Raw genomic sequence first — 22,665 nt, 5'->3', positions numbered from 1 at the left:
AGTGCATCAGGGCTTTGGAGCCCCTGTGTAATGGCCGTGAATGTATCATCGGGATAATTGGAGAAAGGACACATTGCCGTTGCTCTGAACCTCAGATTTTCATTTGCACAGTGTAGGTGTCAAACTAGTTGCTAATTCAAACCTTTCCATCACTTATGAGCTGACCCTTTGGTCCATGGCTCAGCCTTGCTCCATCACCTGCCATCACTGTGGCCTCATCAGTGGTGGTCAGTGATGAGTTTCTCCTGAACTTCCTCATCCTTCTTCTTATCAAACAGCATGAATTTGGTAAATGTCTGTGGCCCATTTAGGGTGAGCGTGTGTGTGTGCATCTGAGAGCTGTAAACCTGGGCATCTGGGAACGTTGGGAAGGATGGGGCAGACCCGTTACTTTACCAAGTCAGATCAGGGTTAATGCCTTCGTCTCTCTGTTGCAGGACCGAACATCTGTACCACACGAGGCGTGAGCTCCTGCCAACAATGCCTGGCTGTGAGTCCCATGTGTGCCTGGTGCTCAGATCAGGTAAGGAGCAGACACTTAACCTTGCTTATTTCCCAGACTCAGCTGCTTTTGTGCAAGAACAGACCCACGGGAGATCTCCCTCCTAAATATACAAGCCCTTTGCCCCTTCTGCACAAAACTAGGGCGAAGCCTTCCCATTGATGGATGCTGAAGTGAGCTGTTATGGGGTGTGGCTGGGAAGGCAATCCAGGCTTTACCACATGGCTCGTGGCCTTGGTCAATTTGGTTGGTCCTCCTGGACTTGCTGTAGCCATTGCCACCCTTTACCACACTTTGCTTACTTCTCATCGGGGTGGAATATTCCACAGAAGTAGAGCCTTAGATCTCAAAAAGAGAGGTCGGAGAGGGTTATAGGTACACCGGGCATGCTGGTTTATAGACATCCCCGCATTTTAAAAAAGCAAATAAGAAAGGATCTTGCCAAAACCGGTTTGGCTCAATGGATAGAGCGTCGGCTTGGGGACTGAAGGGACCCAGGTTCGATTCTGGTCAAGAGCATGTACCTTGGTTGCAGGCATATCCCCAGTGGGGGGTGTGCAAGAGGCAGCTGATCGATGACTCTCTCTCATCGATGTTTCTGGCTCTCTATCTCTCTCCCTTCCTCTCTGTACAAAATCAATAAAATATATTAAAAAAGAAAGAAAGAAAGAAAAAAAGAAAGGATCTTATCCTTGTGTGGGGAGACATCTCAACAGAAGGTATTTTCTCTTTTCTTTTCCTCTCTGAGGATTGAGCCCCATGACTTTGCCTTTTTTCTCTCTCTCTCTTTCTTTTCTCCTTTTCTTCTCCTAGGTGTCAATGAGGGAAGGACCACTTTGATGAGGATGAGTGGGTGACAGGAAAGGGTTAGCTGTGTCTAGGCAGAGGGTTTGTTGTGTCTGGGGCCCTAGGGAATGAGTGTGTCTGGGGGAATGGCTGTGTTTGTGGCTGGGACAGGAATTCGGAGCTGGCAAGACCTATTTGGTGTGTGTGTGTGTGTGTGTGTGTGTGTGTGTATGTCTGGAAAGTTTCCAGTGATTACAGAGTTGGAGGCTGAGTCATTGGCCTGGCCCTGGCAGGTGGTTACCTGAACTCCCAGCCTGGCTGTATCTCAGTCATCTGAGGCTTACTCTCTATCACGACAGCATGTTCCTGCCCTTGGCAGTTTTTGGACTGCTCTAACCCAGGCTCTCTATCTATCTGCTTCTCTTCCCAATCTACTGAGTTTCCTAAAAAGGCAACTTCCTGACAGACTGGTGGTGGCGGGGGTGGGTGTGTGGGAGTGGGAGGCTGTGTTTATGCCTCTACAAGGGGACTGACTGCCAAAGGCAAAGGCCAGCTCAACACACTGCTTTGGCCTGTGTGCAATTCAGCACGGGAACTGCTTCCAGAGGCAGCTGCCCAACATCTGGGCCACATTGACTTCATTTAGCAAATGAAGCATTCCCTGGGGCTGCGGGTGGGAGTGCAGATGGGGGTGGGGGAGCTGTTCCCCTCCATTCTAAAGGCTCTCCACCCCTCTGGGCTGAGCTGGTTGCTCAAGTGTGATGTGGTCTCCTCCCTTCTCATTTGCCATATACTTCTTCCTTTGGTCACCATCCTGATAGCACTAAGTTTCCTTTACAAGGAAGTTGGAGTTCTGCAGCTGAATCCCAGAAGATGGGAGAGCTAGATGGGGAGGGTGCCTTATTGGATGGATGGCCTGAAGCTGGTTGGGGCAGTGGGGTAGCCACGGGAGCAGTCCAGTTTCTTCCTCCCTTCTCCTCCCGCCCCTCCCCACCCCAAAACAAGAGAAAATGGAGACAACTATGGCCCAGAGGAGTCTGGGGGTAAAGAAAACATAATCTTTTTTTAAAAAAAAAGAAAAATATTTTTATTGATTTCAGAGAGGAAGAGAAAGATAGAAACATTAATGATGAGAGAGAATCATTGATCGGCTGCCTCCTGCACACCCCACAATGGGGATCCAGCCTACAACCCGGGTATGTGCCCTGACTGGGAATCAAACCCTGACCTCCTGGTTCATAGGTCGACACACAACCACTGAGTCATGCTGGCTGGACAAGAAAACATATTCTTAGAGTGTCACCTTTCTTGATCTGCATAGGGACAAGCTGTGTAACTGAGATATGCTGCGGCTTGACCCAATGAAGCCCCTAGGATTCATAACCAGATTTCAGAGATGCAAATGCAGATTATTTATGGATGACCCTGGTGAATTTTGTTCCCTGGGAAAGACCAGGGGAGGGCAGGGTTTGAAGGTATAAGGAAAGATAAAAGCAAAAGGTAGGACCAGCCAAGGAATGCGGGGGAGGAGGAAAGGGGGAGAGGTAATCAAAGAGGAAATGGGTACACTAGGACCAAAAGCAATTAATGAGGGGAGGAAGAAAGTCCAGTAAGATATTCTTTGGGAGAATGCAATATAAACAGGAAAGTGGGGGAGATCAAAGGTTTAGCGAATGACTACAACTATCTCTGAGCAAGAGGGAGAAGGGGAGGAGAGGAAGAGCAAGGGAAGAAGGGAAGAGGAGGGCTTGTGGGGAGGAGGAGGAGAAGGAGGAGGATGATATGGGAGGAACCCCTTGTGAGACAAAACACGTCAGCCAGGGAGGATTGGGAGGTGGGAATCCCAGGCTGTAACCTGAACATGGCTGTTGTTTTTCCCCTGAGGCTTCTGCTGCACAGGCCGAATTTAACCGCTGAAAGTGTCTTGGCTGTTGACTTAAAAAAACCGAAAGTGAACCGCGGGGGCCATTTTGTATGTGATTTGTTGATTAGTTGATCCTGGAGAGCCCGCTGCTTCTGCCTCCCTACCTTGGCTGTTGTAGGCAGGATTGGCAGAGGCTGAGAAAACAACTGGTTGGGCTCAGCATTCCCTTGGTCCTCGAGGACAGCAGCTCTGGGTGTGATAGCAAGCACTGGCCCCACAGTAGGAAAACACAGCTAATGTGGATGAGTGCAGAGCTTTGGGCCCTGCATAGGGTGTGTTCTTGAGGGTTGGAAACTGACATGGGTTGGGTGGTATGCTGTCCTTGGACTGTGAATCTAGCAAAGAGGCCGGCCTCACACAGAGATTCAACTTGTGGTCTTGGCCTCCTTGGTGCCATGTTAGGATCTGAACCCTTTCAAACTTGTCTGGTGGTGAGAATTACCTGGGGTGTTGGTTAAGTATAAAGGTTCCCAGGATGGACCTTGTATGTATTGCATCAGCATGGGTTGTTATGATAGCAAGTTTGGCAAATACTGCTAATCAAAAAGGGTGATCGTTGGGGCCATGATGGGTCAGGTGGAGTTAAAGTTGCCAGATAAAATACAGGACACCCATTTAAGTTTCAATTAAAGAACTAAATAATCCTATATAATAAAGAGGTAATATACAAATTGACCCTTACACCCTCACAAGATGGCTGCCTACAACCAGGCCATCAGGGGGGTTAGTGAGGGATGACCAAATGACTGAACAAGCAGGCTGTGTGGGGTGATCAGGCTGGCAAGGGGGGCAGTTGGGGGCAATTAGGCTAGCAGGGGGAGGAGTGAGGGGTGACTAGGCCAGTGGGAGGGCAGTTAGGAGTGACCAGATTGGTGGGGGTGCAGTTAGGGGCAACTAGGCTGGCAGAGGGGGGCAATTGGGGGTGACCAGGCCGGTAGGGAGGGGGCAGTTGGGGGCGACCTGGCCAGCAGGGGGGTGAAGTTAGGGGCGACCAGGCAGGCAGACAGGTGAGTGATCAGGAGCCAGGAGTCCAGGATTGTGAGGGGGATGTCTGACTGCCAGTTTAGGCCCAATCCCCAGCATTGGAAAGGGTGCAGGCTGGGCTGGGGGGACCCACGCCATGCATGGGTTTCATGCACTGGGTCTCTAAATTTTAGTATAAGAATGTCCCAAGTAGTCCTGGGTGGTTTGGCTTGGTGGATAGAGAATCAGCCTTTGGACTGAGGGGTCTCAGGTTCGATTCCAGTTGAGGGCACATGCCGGGCTATGGGCCCAATCCCCAGTGTGGACCCAATCCCCAATGGGACGTGCACGAAGCAGTCGATTGATGGGTCTCTCTCATCATTGATATTTCTCTCTCTCCTTCTCCTTCCTCTCTGAAATCAATAAAAATATATTAAAAAAAAAAAAAAAAAGAATGCCCCAAGTATTTGCTAAATTTAGTAATCCTGAGGTAGAGGGAAATACTAGGAATTTTTCAATAGTCCTGATTGCACATAGGAGGTGGACCAGCTCACACTCAGCTTGGCATCCAAGGATGAAGAAGAAGAATGGGTTTGGCTCTGGCAAAGTAGGAGAATCCAATAGGAATTACTTATGTTCTTCTCTGCATCCCTGGGGAAGGGCTTAGGCCAGTTTTCATTCTTTTTTATTCACTAACATGATTTCACTCTTCTCTGCTGCTTTGCTTTTCTTTCTGTTTTTTTTTTGTTTGTTTGTTTTTAATCTAGAGGATAAATGTTTATCTGGAGAGTTTTACTCTAACTTGTTATTGCAAAAAAAAAGTATAATATTAAAAGCGCTTCTCTCTCTGTAAAACAATAAGTGTGAATACTAATAATCATGAACTAAGATGCTTTCCTTTTCCCCTCCTCCTTTCTGTCTCCTGCAAACATCTTTTTTTTTGTACATTCAAGTGATTTCTTGTCCTCACTGGGTGTCCATCTAGGGAACAACGTTAATTTATTTGGGTTGGGTGTTTAGTAGCTCACTGGGGGAAAAATGGAATACCAGCACATATTATGCTTTGTCCTCCAAGAACAGAGTTCACCACCATGGTAGTCATTATAATGCTAATAGTGGGAAAGAGTCACCTTCTATTTGCATCGATTTGTTTATATAGGTCATACCTAAAGGATTTCAGTATGTTTGACTCATTTTGAGGTTTTTGTATTTTGGAAGCATTTCACATTCACAGTCTCCTTTTAATCTCCTGACCAACCCTGTGAGAGAGGTAGGGTAAGAACAGTTATTCATGCTCTACCTTCCCAATTTCCAAAATGGGATTCACGGAGAATGGGAGTAACAGCATGTGTCGCTCTCCCAGGAGAGGGAGGGAATGCAGCCCACACTGCACGTGGGCCAGAACCTCCCACCTCCCTGCTTCCATCTTCCTCTGGGTCTTGGTTATTTTTGTCCTTTTTGTGTCACATCCGGTTTCATTGGGAGCTGGAGCTTTCATATCCCACCCTTCCTCCTCCTCTCTGAGTAACCTGGAGACATTCCTTCTATCCACTCAGCCTGGACGATTGAGAAAGGGAATGTTGGCCAAGCGTGTTGAGGTCACTGCCTTGGCATTCTTCTGGGCCAAGAGGCTCTCAGGGAGAGCAGAGTGTGGCTGAGGAGCAGGCCTGCTCTGTTCCTGACCTCTGATGTCAGTGACCGCAAAGGGGGAGACGGAGGCAGTTTTTGTTTCTTAGTGTTTATATTTCTAAGGAAAATTCATAACAAACCATAAGGACTGTCAGCAAGGCTTAGCACTTCAAGCCTTCCAGTAAGCACTGTCCCCTTAGAAAGCGGGGGTTCGGAAACCCTCCTCCAAACTCCACACGTTTCCTCTCTTCGCTGCTGCAGCGGGAAGATGCAGGGTGGCCTTGCCGCTCGCATTCGGTGTCCTGGTCTCACCCTTCCCGCTCTTTCTCAGCATCTGTCTCAGCCCTGGAAAGGCCCGGCTCCTCCGTGCCTCTTGGTCTATGCAGTCATTGCCTTTTTTGGAAGGGTTTCTCCCTGGGGCTTAGCGGGCAGCTGGAGTCAGAGATAAGGTAGGAAGTTTTCTGAGCATAAAAGAGACTGCTTCCTGAGGGAGAAGCTCCGGGAGAGATGGGCAGGGGCAGCAAGAGGCGTTTGGGCACAAAAATGCGAACTGCTCATGAGCTCTGTTTTCTGTCATTCTGTCCTCAGCCAGAGCTGAGCGCAGGGAGGGGATTTTCTCTCAGAGGCTTGGAGGATCTGTGCTGTCCCTGTGGGAACCTTTTGAGGCAGGAAGGTTAAGTCTTCTGCACTGTTTCCCATTGCCGATGTCATTTCTCAACTACATACCTGGGAGGAAGAAGGAAGATGCTGGCTTCTGAAAGCTCTCTCCACTTTTTGCCTGGGCCAGGGTGGTCCTCATGCTGTTTGTCCTAGTCCTGTGGTCGGCAAACTGCGGCTCGCGAGCCACATGCGGCTCTTTGGCCCCTTGAGTGTGGCTCTTCCACAAAATACCACGGCCTGGGCGGGTCTGTTTTGAAGAAGTGGCGTTAGAAGTTTAAGTTTAAAAAATTTGGCTCTCAAGAGAAATTTCAATCGTTGTACTGTTGATGTTTGGCTCTGTTGACTAATGAGTTTGCTGACCACTGTCCTAATCCATTCAGGCTGCTGTAACAAAAATACCATGGCCTGGGTGGCTTACCAACTAACATTAATTTTTACAGTTCTGGAGGCTGAGAAGTCCAAGGTCAAGGTACCGTCTGCGTCATAGATGGTTGTTTTCTTGCTGCGTCTTCACATGGCAGAGGCCAGAGAGCTCTTGGGCTTGTTTTGAAAGGCACTGATCTCAGTCAACAAGGCTCCACCTCATGATCTAGTCACCTACCAAAACCCCATCTCCTAATTGCTTCACCTCTAGGGTTAGGGCTTACTTATGAATTCTGGGTGGACACAGACATTCAGTGTATAGCCCTATGGTGTTGTTCATCTCCCCGCCCATCTTGGGAAGCCATTCAACTCATCAGAGGAGGGATGGGCAGGAGAGGGAGGGAGACTTCTAGCATCATGAGGGGTTTTAGGCAATGGAGTCCTGAGTTTTAAAACATGGATAGCCCCTTGTGGCCCAATCCCTCTCCTGGAAATAGGGCCACCAGTCACCTGAGGGCAGAATGTTATCTATCCTTCCCCCACCTCCCACATCCTCATGTTGCATTCTGTTCCCTAGCTGGAGTGTTCTCTGCTGTGGATCTTCCTGGGCCCATCCCTTCCACAGTCCTGCTTCTCTGCCTGGGTTCTCACTCTCTGCAGAATGTAATGCTGTTTATCATTTTATGAGGATAATTGCAGTCAGACAATCTCATTAGCGCCTCACTTCTGCCACTTCCTAGCTCTGTCACTTTGGGCAAGTCACTTAATTTCTTAGGTTTCTTACTTGGAAGATTGGGTTCCTCATTTGTGAAGTCTCCCAGCCCCAGGTTCCTCACTTATAACATGAAAATAGTTCCGGCATTACAGAACTGTAACCAGGAGGACCACAGTAACCTATGCAAAGTGCTTATCACAGTACCTGCCAAGCAGTTGGTGCTCAATAAATGTTCACACTAGTTGTTCTGGGATATCAGTGTGACTTGTTCTGGGATATCAGTATGACTTCAACTGGAAGTGGTTGTGAGAGCGGTGGGTGGGGATTGAGGTTGGTTTGAGGGCTTGATGCCTAGATATTGTGAAATAGGTCCAGGGTGGGGTTTTCCAGATTTCCTGCCAGTTCCGCCAGCCTGCCAAGAAGCCCCCGTGGACTTGTGCCCACACAGTGTTGGCTAAATTTATGGAATGGCAGAGCAGGAAGGGACTGAAAACACCAAGTCATCTAAGCCCCTTTGGAACAGGTGAGGAAACTGAGGCCAACTGGAGTGAAATGACTTATTTGAGGTCACATGCCTAGTTAGTGGCAGACCCTAGGGTTGAACCTATTTCCTGATTTCCAGTGTTCATTCCAATGCAGATAGATGTCCCCCGTTCAATACTCAGGTGTGTAAACACACACAGAGCTCCAGAAGGTGGGATACACACCAGGGTTTTTGGAAGGGTGATCAATAGGCTCTCTGTCCAGGGGGAGGGAGGAAGCTTAGAGTGATAGGATGGACTCTGGCCAATGGTCTGGCATCATGGGACTTGCCCAAGCTTGTGAAGCTTAGTCAAAGTTAATTTATCCTGGGAATATTTACAGAGCATCTCATAGTAATAGCTAACCTTCATTGATCACTTACCCTGTGGCAGGCACCATGCCTGCTTTGTCATATTTTGTCCTGCACAGCATTCCTGTGAGGCTGGGGCTACTATTACCTGTTGGAAGCTGCCCATTGTCTCCACTAGCAGAGAGGTGTGGACTAGGAACCCGGAAGGCTGGTCAACCTGAAGCTCTGAAAGGTCAGAGCCAACCACCCACTGTCTAGTTGAGACAACGGTAGCTAAAGCAAGATCCACCTTTTAGTTTTTTTTAGTTTTTGTGGTTTTTTTAAAATATATTTTATTGGTTGTTGTTTTTTTTTTTACAGAGAGGAAAGGAGTGAGATAGAGAGCTAGAAACATCGATGAGAGAGAAACATTGACCAGCTGCCTCTTGCACACCCCCTACCGGGATGTGCCCACAACCAATGTACATGCCCCTGACCGGAATTGAACCCGGGACCCTTCAGTCCGCAGACCAACGCTCTACCGCTGAGCCAAACCGGTTTTGGCCCACCTTTTAGTTTTATGTAAATCCTTGCTGATTGGCTATTATTGGAATTGCCCGCCTAAAGGCTATGGGTGTGTCCCATAGTTTTAATAAAAGGGATAGCAAGGCCTGAGTAGGGTGGAGTCCTTCCCCTTGAGTTGGGCTCCCACCTGGCCCCCAATATTTCCAAATTAATATTTTCTAGTCTCTTTCATTTGCGTGCGGCCTCCTCCAGAGCCCAGACCTTGAACCTGAACCCTGAACCGCGAGGGATGTGAAAGGGGTTTACGACAATTATCTCCACGGCATAGGTGAGGAAACAAGATGTGGAGAGTGTAGGTGACTCATGCTAATGACCAGCGAGTAAGAGGCAATGCTGAGATATAGTCTCAGCCAATCTACTCCTGTGTGCTTAGCCCCTATTCTCTGCTGCTGCCCAGTACCTCTTCCCCCATCACCTCCGTGGTAAGTCCTGGTTTGGGTGCTGGGAGTAGAAAAGGAACAGCCCCTTCCCTCATAGACCTCAGATCCTAGCCAGTGTCTTAAAGCTTCCAAACTGCTTTGACCTTGACCTCCAGAAAGAAATTGAGTATCATTATTTATTTTACATGTCATACCCTACTCCCCAACATATAAATGTTTCATAAAACAATATTTACCTTTGCCATTTATGTACTTTCATACTTTCTATACTATTCTATTGCATTTTATTTGATAAATAGATGGTTGAGACCCACTCATTGATTTGTGGGACCCCGCCGTGGGTTGCATTTCAGATTTTGAAAAGCACCATGTATTGGCTCTCTTCCTGGCTCCCAAACCACGAGACAGTACTCACTCAACCTTTCTGTTTCCTCAGTTCTCTCCTTGTATCACACGAGTTCGTTTATGCTGGTTCAGCTCCAAAATGCTGGATAAACTCTAGGCCTTTGGGAGGCAGCAGGGCCTGCAGGAGGCCAAGAACCACAATGGCTCCAATTACAGGGCTGCTCCTTGGGCTCCTGTTTTACAGACCCTGACGCAGGGCTCACCCCGCTGTAACCTGAAGGAGAATCTGCTGAAGGATAACTGTGCCCTGGAGTCCATCGAGTTCCCCCTCAGTGAGGTCCGCATCTTGGAGTCCAGGCCTCTCAGCGACAAGGGCTCCGGAGACAGTTCCCAAATCACTCAAGTCAGTCCCCAGAGGATTGCACTCCGGCTCCGGCCAGGTAGGGATGGGTACACTGTGGGGAGATCAGGCAGATGCACACAGGGCACAAGGTGGAGGTCTGATCAGGAAGCCTTGGGGAAGTAACTCACAATGGTAATGAGGGGAAAGGTGTGGGCAGGAGAATGGAAGAAAACGGAAGATGTTGGGACTTGGAGTCAAAAGATCAGAGTTTGAATCTTGACTCTCCCATATATTAGCTATTTGAACTTGGGCAAGTTATTCAACCCTTCTAACATAGTAGGGACTCAGAAATTGCATATCATTATTTATTTTGTCCCTCCTTTCTCCCAATGCCTATTTGCCAAGCTTGTAGCTTTGTGTTGAGGCTCAAATGAGATATAAGATGAGAAAGCAATTTATAAACCCCCCTTTCTGGGCAGGGACATGGGGGCAAAGAGAAGCAGGAGACCCTCAGAGGCAGGAAGGGTTAAGCTAAGAGACAGGCTTTTTGAACCATTGATTGTGACTTTTCTGACTAAATCAAGACTGTAAGAAAACACCTTCCATGTGTAAGTCATGTGGGTGCTATGAGGTTCAGCCCTTTCTAGAGTTTGAAGTGTAGTAACTGCCACAATTTCAATGGCTCAAGGTGGTAGACTCTTGGGATCCAGAGGATTAGGCAGATGCGCACTTAGAGAAGGTAGATCATATTAAAGTGGAAAATGTTAAAAATGGGAGGGTCAAGAGATTGGAAGGGGAAGGGGGAGAGGAGAGGGGACAGGGTTTTCAACTTTGGTTTGGTCAAGAAGTTTCTTAATCCTGTGTCCTTCCAAATCCATTTGTTAAGTCTTCGAGAGAGAAGAGGAGAAAAACTAATACCCTTCTGTCTTCCAGATGATTCGAAGAGTTTCTCCATCCAAGTCCGGCAGGTGGAGGATTACCCTGTGGACATCTACTACTTGATGGACCTGTCTTACTCCATGAAGGATGATCTGTGGAGCATTCAGAACTTGGGTACCAAGCTGGCCTCCCAGATGCGCAAGCTCACCAGTAACCTGCGGATTGGCTTTGGGGCCTTTGTGGACAAGCCTGCCTCACCATACATGTACATCTCCCCACCAGAGGCCCTCAAAAACCCCTGCTATGAGTAAGTCCTTCTGGAGATGACAAGGCAGGGCATGGAGGCAAAGAATATAGGGCTAAGAGACCTTCAGAGGAAGAAAGGAGTCAGCCAAGAGACAGGCTCTTAGAAGCATTGATTGTGACTTTTCTAATTAAAGAAAAATTTAAGGAAATCATAAGTAGATGTTTCTGGCTCTCTGTCCCTCTCTTTTACCCTCTGTAAAAAAATCAATAAAATATATATATTTAAAAGAAAGAAAGAAAGAAAGAAAGAAAGAAAGAAAGAAAGAAAGAAAGAAAGAAAGATCAATGAGAGAGAAACGTCGATCAGCTGCTTCCTGCACACCCCCTACTGGGGATGTGCCTGCAACCAAGGTACATGCCCTTGACCGGAATCAAACCTTTCAGTCCACAGGCTGACTGATGCTCTATCCACTGAGCCAATATGGTTTCGGCTGTGTTATGCCTTTTTAAGCTTCTGTGTTGTAAGTTTCCCTAGTTAAGGTATCAGCTATCAATTAAGTAAACAACTTATTGGCCTGGGAACAGAAATGCTCATTGATGGTTGGGGGACATTGTTATTGGTGAAACTTTTACTTTATTGTTGTGTTAAATGTTACTTTAGGTAGGGGTGTCGAACTCAATCAGAGAAGGGGCCAAAATCTAAAATCCAGCCTAAATCGCGGGCTGAATGGTTTACTGAACAGTCATAAACTGTCATTGTGATGGAAACGCAGCGGAGTGCAGTGATGACAGCGCGGTGCGGGCCACATTGCAAGGCCTGGCGGGACAGATTTGGCCCGCGGGCCTTGTGTTTGACACATGTGCTAGAGAAATACTAAATATAAGGTGATAGCAACAAGAGCCTCTGTCTAAGAGCTTTGTGTTAACTCATTAAGTCTTACAATAACTTATGAAATACATGCTCTCATTTCCCATTTTTATAGGTTAAGTGTAGAGAAACTTGCCTAGGGTTCCATGACTTATAAGTAGAGGAGCTGAGATTTGAACCAAAGCAATGTAGTTTTTCAGCTCGCTCTTTTATCCTCTAGGCTAGCTGGAAGTAAGGTCAGTGTGGTCATTTGAGGGGTTTGGAGTCTAAACTGTCTGGGTAATGGTCTAGGTAATTGCCAATTCTCTACAAATATGGATAATCCTGTTATCCATACCTTTCCCCCATTTTCCCCGTCCCACTCCCCATGTAGTCTTTTCCATCAGGCTGTCTGCTTAAATTATCTTCCTCCCTTCCCAGAATGAAGACTGCCTGTTTGCCCATGTTTGGCTACAAACATGTGCTGACACTTACTGACCAGGTGAGCCGCTTCAATGAGGAGGTGAAGAAGCAGAGTGTGTCACGGAACCGAGATGGCCCAGAGGGCGGCTTTGATGCCATCATGCAGGCTACCGTCTGCGATGTGAGTCTGGAGGGCATGGAGTGCCACGTGTGGTTAGTGCGGATCGAATGGGGAATGAAGTGGTTCAATTGTGGGGATTTCCATGTGAAATAAGAGATAGGAAGTAAGCAGAGCTTCATAGGCAAAAAACACACACACCAAAACAAACAAACAAACAAAAAAACAAACAAAAAAACAACTGAGTAGAGGCAAAAAAAAATTGCTCCTGATAAGCAACCTCTGCTTATATCTGCTCCCTGGCCAGAGCGGACAAATTTTTGAACCACTTGGTACCAGATGTTCTCTGGGAGAGCATTTTCTCTTCTCCTCTGGAAGTGTATCAGAATCAAGCTGGGTTAGCTGAACCTCGGGTAAGAAGGAAGATGTTAAACAAGGATTTCTTGCAGCAGCTCAGCTTTGCAGACGCAGGTGGGTTTCTAGGCGGGCCGTATGATTATCACTGGGAAAGTTATATTTGGAATGGAATCGTGTCTCTCGGCTGCTTGCACTAATCAGCCATGAGACTGTTTTCCTAAGAAACAGAAACCCCTGATGAGGAAGTTTCAGCTTGTGTTCCAAGGACTGGGACTGAGGCCCTTCACCAAGAGAACGTGCTCAGACCTTCAGGCAGGGAGGTCCTTGGGTCTTTGTTTTCTGCCAGTGAGACATCTAAAGTTGTTTTCTTGCCCAGCTGGTTTGACTCAGTGAATAGACTGAAGGGTCCCGGGTTTAATTCCTTCAAGGGCACATGCTCGGGTTGTGAGCTCAATCCTCAGTGGGGGGTGTGCAGGAGGTAGCAGATCAATGATTCTCGTAATTGATGTTTCTACAATATGTCTCTCTCCCTCTCCCTTCCTCTCTGAAAATCAATTAAAAATATTTTTAAAGTTGCTTTTCCTCTTTTGCCCCCCCCCCTTTTTTTTTTTAAACAGGAGAAGATTGGCTGGAGGAATGATGCATCCCACTTGCTGGTGTTTACCACTGATGCCAAGACCCATATAGCACTGGATGGAAGGCTAGCAGGCATTGTCCAGCCCAATGATGGGCAGTGCCATGTTGGCAGTGACAACCATTACTCTGCCTCCACTACCATGGTAAGATTCTTGGTTTTTGTTGTTGTTTTAAATATATATTTTATTGATTTTAGAGAGGGAGACACAGTGAGAGATAGAACATCAATGATGAGAGAGAATCATTGATTGGCTGCCTCCTGCATGCCCCACACTGGGGATCGAGCCTACAATCTGGGCATGTGCCCTGACTCGGAATTGAACTGTGACCTCCTGGTTCATAGGTCAATGCTCAACCCTTGAGGATTGAGCCTGCAACCTGGGCATGTTTCTTTGACTGGAATTGAATCCAAAACGCCTCTCCCTCCTCTTCCCCCGTCTCCCCCTGGTCCATAGGCCAATGCTCTATCCGCTGAGCCAAACCAGCTTAGGGCTCACATCCTCTCTTTTTATAGGATTATCCCTCTTTGGGGCTGATGACAGAGAAGCTGTCCCAGAAAAACATCAATCTGATCTTTGCAGTGACTGAAGCAGTAGTCAATCTCTACCAGGTAACCATGCCGTCAGGGCTTCCTAGAATGGGAGTGGGAGTGGGAGTGAGAGTGGGAGTGGGAATGGGGCTGTGATGGGAGGATTTATCTTAAGGAACCAGCATTGACCATGGTTCCCAACCAGGAAAGACGCTCCTACAACCTGTTCCCAGGGGCTAATGATTCCTTTCCAACTTTGACCAGTAGGGGTGTGTCCATGTTTGCTATGGGGAAGGGGAGCAAGTCGGTGGGGTAAGGGTTGTGAGAGGTGTTCTCTAATTTTGCTTAGTGCTGAGAAACTGCTAGATTTATTCCTGGGAGTGACAGGACAAATATCCTCTTTTTCTCCTCAATCTTCATTTCAAGACCCTTCATCTGATTAGGGGAGGTCTTTTGGAGACATTCATTCAGTAAGTCTTGGATATTTTTGTCTTCCTTTCTAGAACTATAGTGAGCTCATCCCAGGGACTACAGTGGGGGTTCTGTCTGCTGATTCCAGCAATGTCCTCCAGCTCATTGTGGATGCCTATGGGGTAAGTGTCTTACACTGGGAAAGGGCCTGCTAAGAGTTCACCTCACCTGGCATTTACCCAGGAGGACTCAGATTTGTGAGTCCTGGCTGCTGGTTTACCTCGAATCCTTCCTCTTGTTCATCGAGGGGCCAGGTGATGGCCAGCACTGAGAGGAATGAAGCCTTCTGAGAAAGAAATGGCTCCGAAGGAAAGCCATTAGGAACAATGGGTGAAGAGCTTAGTTGATGGTAGAAGGGAAAGAGAGGATCAGGGTGAGGATGAGAAAGGAGCAGAGTCCTGAAATTAGAGGAATAGACTGAATAAGGGAGAGCTGGGCTCCAACAAGAGGGAAAAAGAGGGAGCTGAACCACAGGGAAGGTTAGGCTGATAAAAAAAAAAATGAGGTAGAAATTGCTATGGCCCAAGGTGACCAGCATTAGCACTTCCCTTTCGCACATCCAAGAGGCCTACAGGAGGGTGGAGCTGGTATAGATGTTATCCAGACTGACCTAGACACAAGTGAGGAGAGAGGGAGGGAGCAGGGCCTGGGCTGGAAATATAGCAGGTGACAGGCTCCTAGAGGGACTCTGGCAACTTCCAAGTGAACCTCAGCATCTGGCACTGCAGGGTCAGTCCAGAGTCACCTGGGAGATTCTGCTTGGGATGGAATTGGCACCTGCCCATTTCCTCTCAGTCCATTTCCTTACCTTCTTTTGCTCAGAAAATCCGTTCTAAAGTCGAGCTGGAGGTACGTGACCTCCCCGAGGAGTTGTCTCTATCCTTCAACGCCACTTGTCTCAACAACGAGGTCATCCCAGGCCTTAAGTCTTGTGTTGGACTCAAGATTGGAGACACGGTAAGGAGGTCTGAGCAGGGGCTGACCTTGGCCTGTGCCCTGGAGTATCTGGGGGAGCACCCCACCCCTTCCTTCTTTCCTGCACCTTCTTCCTGCAGGTCATTATCACTTAGATGCAATGGAGCTAAGGCTTCTGTTGCCTAAACTTTCTCCATCTCTTAAGTGAACTTCATTGTCAGGATTTTTAAAAACTTGAGTTGAGGTTACCTCTGTTTATTTATACACAGTTGATTGCCAATGAAAATATTTCTTACCTTCAGCCCCTAACCAGTCTCCAACTCTGCCCCACCCCCCAAGGTAAAGCCTTTCTTTCCTACAGTGTAAAATAGTGGTGTCTTCTACAAGCATTTATTGAGCACTGACTTTGGGCCAGACATTCTAGTTGCTAAAGATTCAATAGCAAATGGAACAGGCAAAAATACCCGCCCTGATGGAATTTCAGAAGGCAAATGTTCATTTTGCCCCTCCCGTCCCTCTACGCCGTAGAGTCTACGGCTTTCCTTACTTAGTCATTGGTGCTCCTCTGTTTCTAAGGGAAGACGGGTTGGTGAAGGCAGATGGAGGAAAGGGGGGGATATTTACATATCCTTTTTAAAATATATATATATATATTTGTATTGATTTTTTACAGAGAGGAAGAGAGAGGGATAGAGAGTTAGAAACATCGATGAGAATCATCGATCAGCTGCCTCTTGCACACCCCTACTGGGCACTTAGTTTGAGTATTCCTTGGCAGTGCAGATAACAGCTTATTTTCAGGGCTGGAGTGTTAACAAGGTCTTCCTGCGTTTGAATACGACCTTCTTTTCCATCCAGGTGAGCTTCAGCATCGAGGCCAAGGTGCGAGGCTGCCCCCAGGAGAAGGAGAAGTCCTTCACCATCAAGCCTGTGGGCTTCAAGGACAGCCTCTCCGTCCAGGTCACCTTCGACTGTGACTGTGCCTGCCAGGCGCACGCCGAGCCCTTCAGCCGCCGCTGCAACAACGGCAACGGGACCTTTGAGTGCGGGGTGTGCCGCTGCGGGCCTGGCTGGCTGGGCTCCCAGTGTGAGTGCTCGGAGGAGGACTACCGCCCCTCCCAGCAGGACGAGTGCAGCCCCCAGGAGGGCCAGCCTGTCTGCAGCCAGAGGGGCGAGTGTCTCTGCGGCCAGTGCGTCTGCCACAGCAGTGACTTTGGCAAGATCTCGGGCAAGTACTGCGAGTGCGATGACTTCTCCTGCGTCCGCTACAAGGGAGAGATGTGCTCCGGTGAGTAGGACTGCGTATCCCTCCCATCCCGATACCCACACACACTCACACATCTGAGCCTGAGGTGGGCACAGGAAGGCTCATGGGGCAGAGCTGAGTAGGCGGCGTTCTACTCCGGTGGGAGAAGGCAGAAATGAGGTTCTCTCTCATGCCTCTCAGCTCCCCATGTCCTTGCTCGTGGGGTACAGGGACATTTGCTCGGACGAAGGAGTGGGAAAACCTGAAGGTGAAGATAGTTTTTTCTTTTCTTTCATCTGCCCTCTACCTGATATTGTAAGTCATTGGTTCTTCATTGTTTTGAGGATACAGACCAATCCTTTTTCAAGGGAAAAGAAAAATCACTGACCGATGGTAATTAAGTTTCTAGTATTTATAGATTTGGAAAATACACGATGTCAGAATATACCATGAAGTAGGTAATAATTATCTTACATGGATTTATTATTTTTTTTTTAATCACAAAAAGACTTGGGAAATAGTAATGGACACCAAGGCATTGGAGCACATTTAAGGAGCCAAGTACACTTGGCACCATGACTGGAAAACAGAAAGCTCTTATTAAATGTTGGCCCTATTTTGTTATCACTATTGGCATTACTATTACTTTTTGGGTTCTAGATCTGTGCTGATCAAATGGTACCCACTGGCCACATGTGGTTATATAAATCTAAACTAATCAACTCAGTTAATTAAAATTTAAAATTAGAAACTCAGTTCTTCTGTTGCTCAGGAGCCACATGTGGCCAGTGGCCACCACGATGGACAGCACAGATGTATACTGAATAGCACTGTCGTGGAGAGTCCTGGCCTGCCGACGGGGATTATGATATTGAATCCTTCTACCTGCAGGATACTGAGTTGTTGTCCTTCTCATTACAACAATCAGTAAAATCTTGGCCCATTGATCATCTCAAACTGGCTTCTCCTTGTCCCAAAGACCACTCCTGGGGTACTTCTCCGGCTAGAAAAAGTTGAGCTGATGTTGATGCAGTCTTTATCTGCACTGACAACACTCTTGGAGGCAAATTGGCCGTCTGGATTGTTCCCAGGGCACTGGGAAACTGGTTTGCACTGGGCTGTAACCACTGTGGTTTAATCCTTCTTGTGACAGATTGAAGATGTTTGCAAATTGGTTGGGACTGGTGTATGGGTGTATTGTGTGGCCAGTCAAACAGAGATTTTAATTGGCTTCTAGGGTGATCAAATCCATGACCCAAGTTGGCTTCATTTGCATTGGGTTCTTAGCAGCTGAGCACCAGATGTTCATTTTAACATCAGCCTCTAAAAAGACTTGATTACAAAGGTAAATCTGTGTCATTCTAAAGCATGTCCAAGTCATATAAAAATGGCTCCTTTTTGTTATCAACGTTGTTTCCTTTACTCATGCCAAATAAAATATGAGAGAGGTTGGAGAAAAGGATATCAGAGCAGTTAATTGAGAGATCAGACACACACACACACACACACACACACACACACACACACACTGGCAGTTTGAATTCGGAGATGAGGCAGGAGTTTAAGTTCATTTTAGTATTTAATGATATTTACATCATATTTGAAGTACCAAAGGGAATAGGTAAATTTAACGTGGGAGAACCCTTGTGGGGGGAGTTGGGGCTGAAGGGGAGAGGGTGGTTGGAGGACAGGCCTACAGATAGCCCACTGTGGGCCCCAGGACAGAGGGGGGTGCACTAGGCCTCCCTGGCCTGATTGTTCCTGGCCTGGTGTGAGGTCGTGTGGGAGGGATCCCCACAGAGTTTCCTCTGGCTGCCAGCCCCACTGAAGCCACGGAACATTGCTGCTGGGGGCCGCAGCCCCGGTTCCTGCCTCCCCCCAGGGCAAAAACAGCCTGAGCTCTGTGCGCTGCAGCCTCACCGTGAGGGAGCCACAGCAGCCGCGGCAGCCTCTCCGAGGCTTCCCTCCCCCACTTCCCGCCAGGGTTCTGGGTGCCCCCTGGTCTTAGGGCTGGACCCTGTGGTGCCGTCATCACATTCCCCAGGGACAGATACTCGGGGACACACCATCACTGGGCACCTGCCCTGTGCCAGGCACTCAGTCCATATGGGTGAGCAGGGGTCATGCATGATTCCTACGCTCTCTGAGCTTAGAGCCCAGCAGCTGGCTATTGTCCCTCCCCAGAGCTGCTGGCCTGTCGTCTATTCTTTGCTGCAAACAGGGGCGCATGAGGCAGGAGGGTTATAGCTTGGCCATTTCTCTAGCTCCTGGCCTCCCCCCTCCTCTCCTTCCCAATGGAGGCACGCATGGCCTTCGTGGTTGCACCTTGTCAAACACAGGGACTGCATCTTTGTCCCGGTGAGACCCTCCCACCTACCACATCCCTGAACATAGATTGAGCGCCTCCCCACCCTCGTGAGCCAGCTTCTGTGCTGTGTGCGGTGGTGATGTGGAATTGAGAGGCATGATAAGACATTTGCCCTTCAGTCACTTACCTGAGCGTAAGTCACAACACAAGGCACCACCTTCCAGATCCGAGAAGAGAGGTCCTGGGGAGTTCCATGCAGAGAGACTCACTGTGAACATGCGAGCCTGGGTGGCTTCATGGAAGAGGTGGGATAATATCAAAGGGAGGGCTGGCTCATGAAGGAGAGGAGCAGAGAGATAGTTCATCTCAGAAGGGCAAGCTGCATGGGAAGAGCCACTGTGCTTTCCCTGACCTGAACTAAGGCCCCTCCTTGTTGCCTTCTGCCCTACTTTCCTCCTCTTCCTCACACTTTCTCTTCATTTACCCGCCCCCACCTTCCTCTGACTTTCCTATGAACCCAGACCCAGCCACCCTGTTGCTGGAGGGGTGCCAGTCCTGTGACATTACTACACTGTGGCTTCCTTTTCAGGGTTGACCCTGCCAGGGCTGGGGGTCAGCCTGCTGGCTCTGGCCTGCCACTTCCTCTCCAACTCCCTCCCTGGTCAGCCTTTCCTCAAAGATCACTTTGTTTAGCTTCACAAAGGAAACACTATGGGACAAGGGTTTCTGAGGAGGCTGAGGTCTCTGAGGGCTGCCAGGCCTCTGTGGTGTCCGCCTTTCGCTGTCCGGGAGCCGTGGCCAAACAGTGGGTGTAGTGGGTACTGCGGGCCCCCCTCTGCTGGCTGGCACACCCTTTCCCCAGACACTGTCAGGGCTGCTCATAATAGTGCACAGCTGCCCTTCCTATGGAGAATTATCTTCTGCTGACAGGAGCCCTCAGACATTGGCCAATGACCAACGGATAAAGGGTTACACAAGACCAGGTCCCTTGCCTCAAAGGTGAGCTAGGTCTGTGGTGTCATTCATCTCCGGAGCCCGCCCACCGTGGGATCAGGCCAAAGGGAGTCTCCAACTGAAACTACACTCCTGCCAGCCTTTGACTCCTTCCCTGCCCTGCATCCCTTCTTCCCTTCTACTAAGTCACTTGAACAAGAATTCCCCCCATAAGCTGTACTTCGAGGAAACCCAACCTCTTTCTTCTTTCTCTACCTTCTGCCAGCCCTGTGTCTCTGCTTATACAGACTGGGCAGCTGTGGCAGATGAGGTTGTGTTTCCCATCTTTCCTGGGAGATCCTTAGACATTTCTTTCCAGGGCAGTGAGAGTGTGTGTCTGAGTCTCGAATGCCTGTGTGGTTACTAGAGGATGGTGCTGGGGTCGCTGGCAGAGGCACCTGTAGTGGCCGAGAGACATTAGTAAGACCCACTGGGGAGGGAGAGCGGCGAGCTTACTGCTGTGTGAGCCTGGCCATGGACTACCCCTCCTCCAGCAGCGTGCGGCCTGTCTGCTCTCACAGACCCATTCAGGTTACTTCCCTTCTGATCCCTGCCTTTCCTCTGATTAACAATCAGATTTTTATTATTCATCCACTTCCTCCTGATTCAGAGTCCTGGGGCATGAGTCACCTTTATAAAGGTTTAGGAACCATGATTTAAAGCTTTTTAAAATGAATATCAGGGGGATATAGCATTGAGAGATACTGTCAGCATTTAAACAGTATAAGTCCCATCCTAGTCTCTCTCCCCTCCCTACACACATGCAGTAAAGGGAATAGGTCTTTTCAACCAGGGCCGATGGCTCTACAATAATGCGATCATATGACACAGAGCACACGTTTCCAGGAATTTAACTGGGATTGTAACCTTCATGACAGAAGGGACTCTGCTTGTCTTGTCCACTGCGGAATCTCCAGTGCCCAGCATGTGGTGTGAGCTCAGTAAATATTTGTTGAATGAGTGGATAAGTAAACATTAACTGCATGCCTATTCTGTATCAGATGTTATGCTAATCATCATTGATGCAAACGTGAATATTTGGTGCTGGTTGTGTACTGGAACTACCAGGGGGGACACTTTGTAAAGTACATCTGAAACTAATACAAAATATTGAACGTCAACCGTGATTGGAAAAAATGAAAAGTTAATACGATATGTGCTCTCCCATCAAGGAACTCACAATCTAGAAAGAGAAACAGATAGACAAGCAAAAGGGTGACCATAAAGGTTAAAATAGAGGTATATTCTAGTGTAAGTGCTGGCAGAACGTGTGACTGACTATTGATTTGGCCTGCGGAGGTCAGAGAGGGAGGAACATCTGAGTTGAGCCATAAGGGTGAGTGGTCACAGGAAGAAGAGGAGTCTAGACAGAGGGAACGGCATGAATAGAGGCATGAGGATATGAAGAGTGTGTGGAAAATGGTGAGCAGTTCCGTGTGGTGGCTAGCGTGCGGCAAGTGAGGCGGGGGCTGAGAGAGAAAGCTGGGAAGCAGGTTGAGCCACTGATGTGGGGTGGGGCCCTCGCCCCCTCACCCACTGCTCTGCCCCCGTGGGCTGTGTGTTTTCAGGCCACGGCCAGTGCAGCTGTGGGGACTGCCTGTGTGACTCCGACTGGACCGGCTACTACTGTAACTGCACCACGCGCACCGACACCTGCATGTCCAGCAACGGGCTGCTGTGCAGCGGCCGGGGCAAGTGCGAGTGCGGCAGCTGCGTCTGCATCCAGCCGGGCTCCTACGGGACCACCTGTGAGAAGTGTCCCACCTGCCCTGATGCCTGCACCTTTAAGAAGTGAGTGAGCAGGGGAGTGAGTTGGAGAGAGTTGGGTGTGAGATTGGGAAGGGGGCGGGTGGAGAGAGTCCCTCAGACTAGAGTCCCCAGGTTCAGTCTCTTACTCACCAAAGCTTTATGGGGAGGAGTCTGCTCCAGCCACATGGCTAGCTTTCCTCTGTCACTGAGAACTTTGGGGAAAGGTGGAGGTGGAGAAGTCAGTGTGGTACCAGACAGACCCCAGGTGGAGAAACCCCTCTGCTAGGGTAGCATCCTGAATCCCTCCCTGAGTTGGGAGAAAGGCTACACGGATTACTTCCGGGGAACATTCAAGTGCTGATGTTCTGATTCTGTGGGAGATGTGGGGCTGGAGCTACACTAAGGCAGTGGTCAGCACACTCTTTAGTCAACAGAGCCAAATATCAACAGTATAACGATTGACTTTTTTTTTTTTTTCAGTGTCCACACTATTTTATAAAAATAGGTGTTTGAGAGAACACCTTTTCAGAAATAGGAAGAGCTGATTCAGAATACAACACTGAAAACATCATTGGGACAAGTTTGATCAGTCACAGGGTAGTGGGCACTGATGTAGCAGAGCAGGGCTGACACCTGCACTGCTTGACATTTCTTTGGAGAGCCAAATTTTTTAAACTTAAACTTCTTCTAACACCACTTCTTCAAAACAGACTCGCCCAGGCCGTGGTATTTTGTGGAAGAGCCACACTCAACGGGCCAAAGAGCCACAAGTGGCTCGCGAGTTGCAGTTTGCTGACCACTACACTAAGGCAACAGATGTCCACCAATATAATCAATCATCTCTCTTTTGGGGATCAGAGAAAGCTTCTGGCGTCCCAGGTCCAAGGCGTTACCATTTCTCCTTCCACTTAAGAGTGGTAAGAGAAATAGCATCTGTATATA

The 22,665-nt window shown here is 48.5% G+C and overlaps 1 protein-coding gene across 3 annotated transcripts in view; it reads left to right on the top strand.

Annotated features, from left to right (window-relative positions):
- The window catches only part of ITGB3 (integrin subunit beta 3), a 50,570-nt gene that overhangs the window by 15,458 nt on the left and 12,447 nt on the right, over positions 1-22,665 (top strand). For 2 of the 3 annotated variants that reach the window (XM_045586342.1, XM_045586343.1), the window contains exons 2-10: positions 438-523; positions 10,940-11,192; positions 12,420-12,582; positions 13,494-13,655; positions 14,027-14,122; positions 14,545-14,634; positions 15,335-15,469; positions 16,286-16,715; positions 21,543-21,765. In XM_045586342.1, coding sequence (XP_045442298.1) covers positions 438-523; positions 10,940-11,192; positions 12,420-12,582; positions 13,494-13,655; positions 14,027-14,122; positions 14,545-14,634; positions 15,335-15,469; positions 16,286-16,715; positions 21,543-21,765 — 1,638 coding nt within the window. Of the gene's footprint in view, positions 1-437; positions 524-9,907; positions 10,104-10,939; positions 11,193-12,419; positions 12,583-13,493; positions 13,656-14,026; positions 14,123-14,544; positions 14,635-15,334; positions 15,470-16,285; positions 16,716-21,542; positions 21,766-22,665 lie in introns of all 3 variants that reach the window. The other variant, XM_036451105.2, reaches the window with a different exon arrangement.

This window comes from Pipistrellus kuhlii, unplaced genomic scaffold (assembly GCF_014108245.1).
Source record: "Pipistrellus kuhlii isolate mPipKuh1 unplaced genomic scaffold, mPipKuh1.p scaffold_m20_p_22, whole genome shotgun sequence".
Classification (NCBI taxonomy): Eukaryota; Metazoa; Chordata; class Mammalia; order Chiroptera; family Vespertilionidae; genus Pipistrellus; species Pipistrellus kuhlii.
Note: the sequence above shows the minus strand (reverse complement) of the source record. Positions and strands in the feature narration are given on the sequence as shown.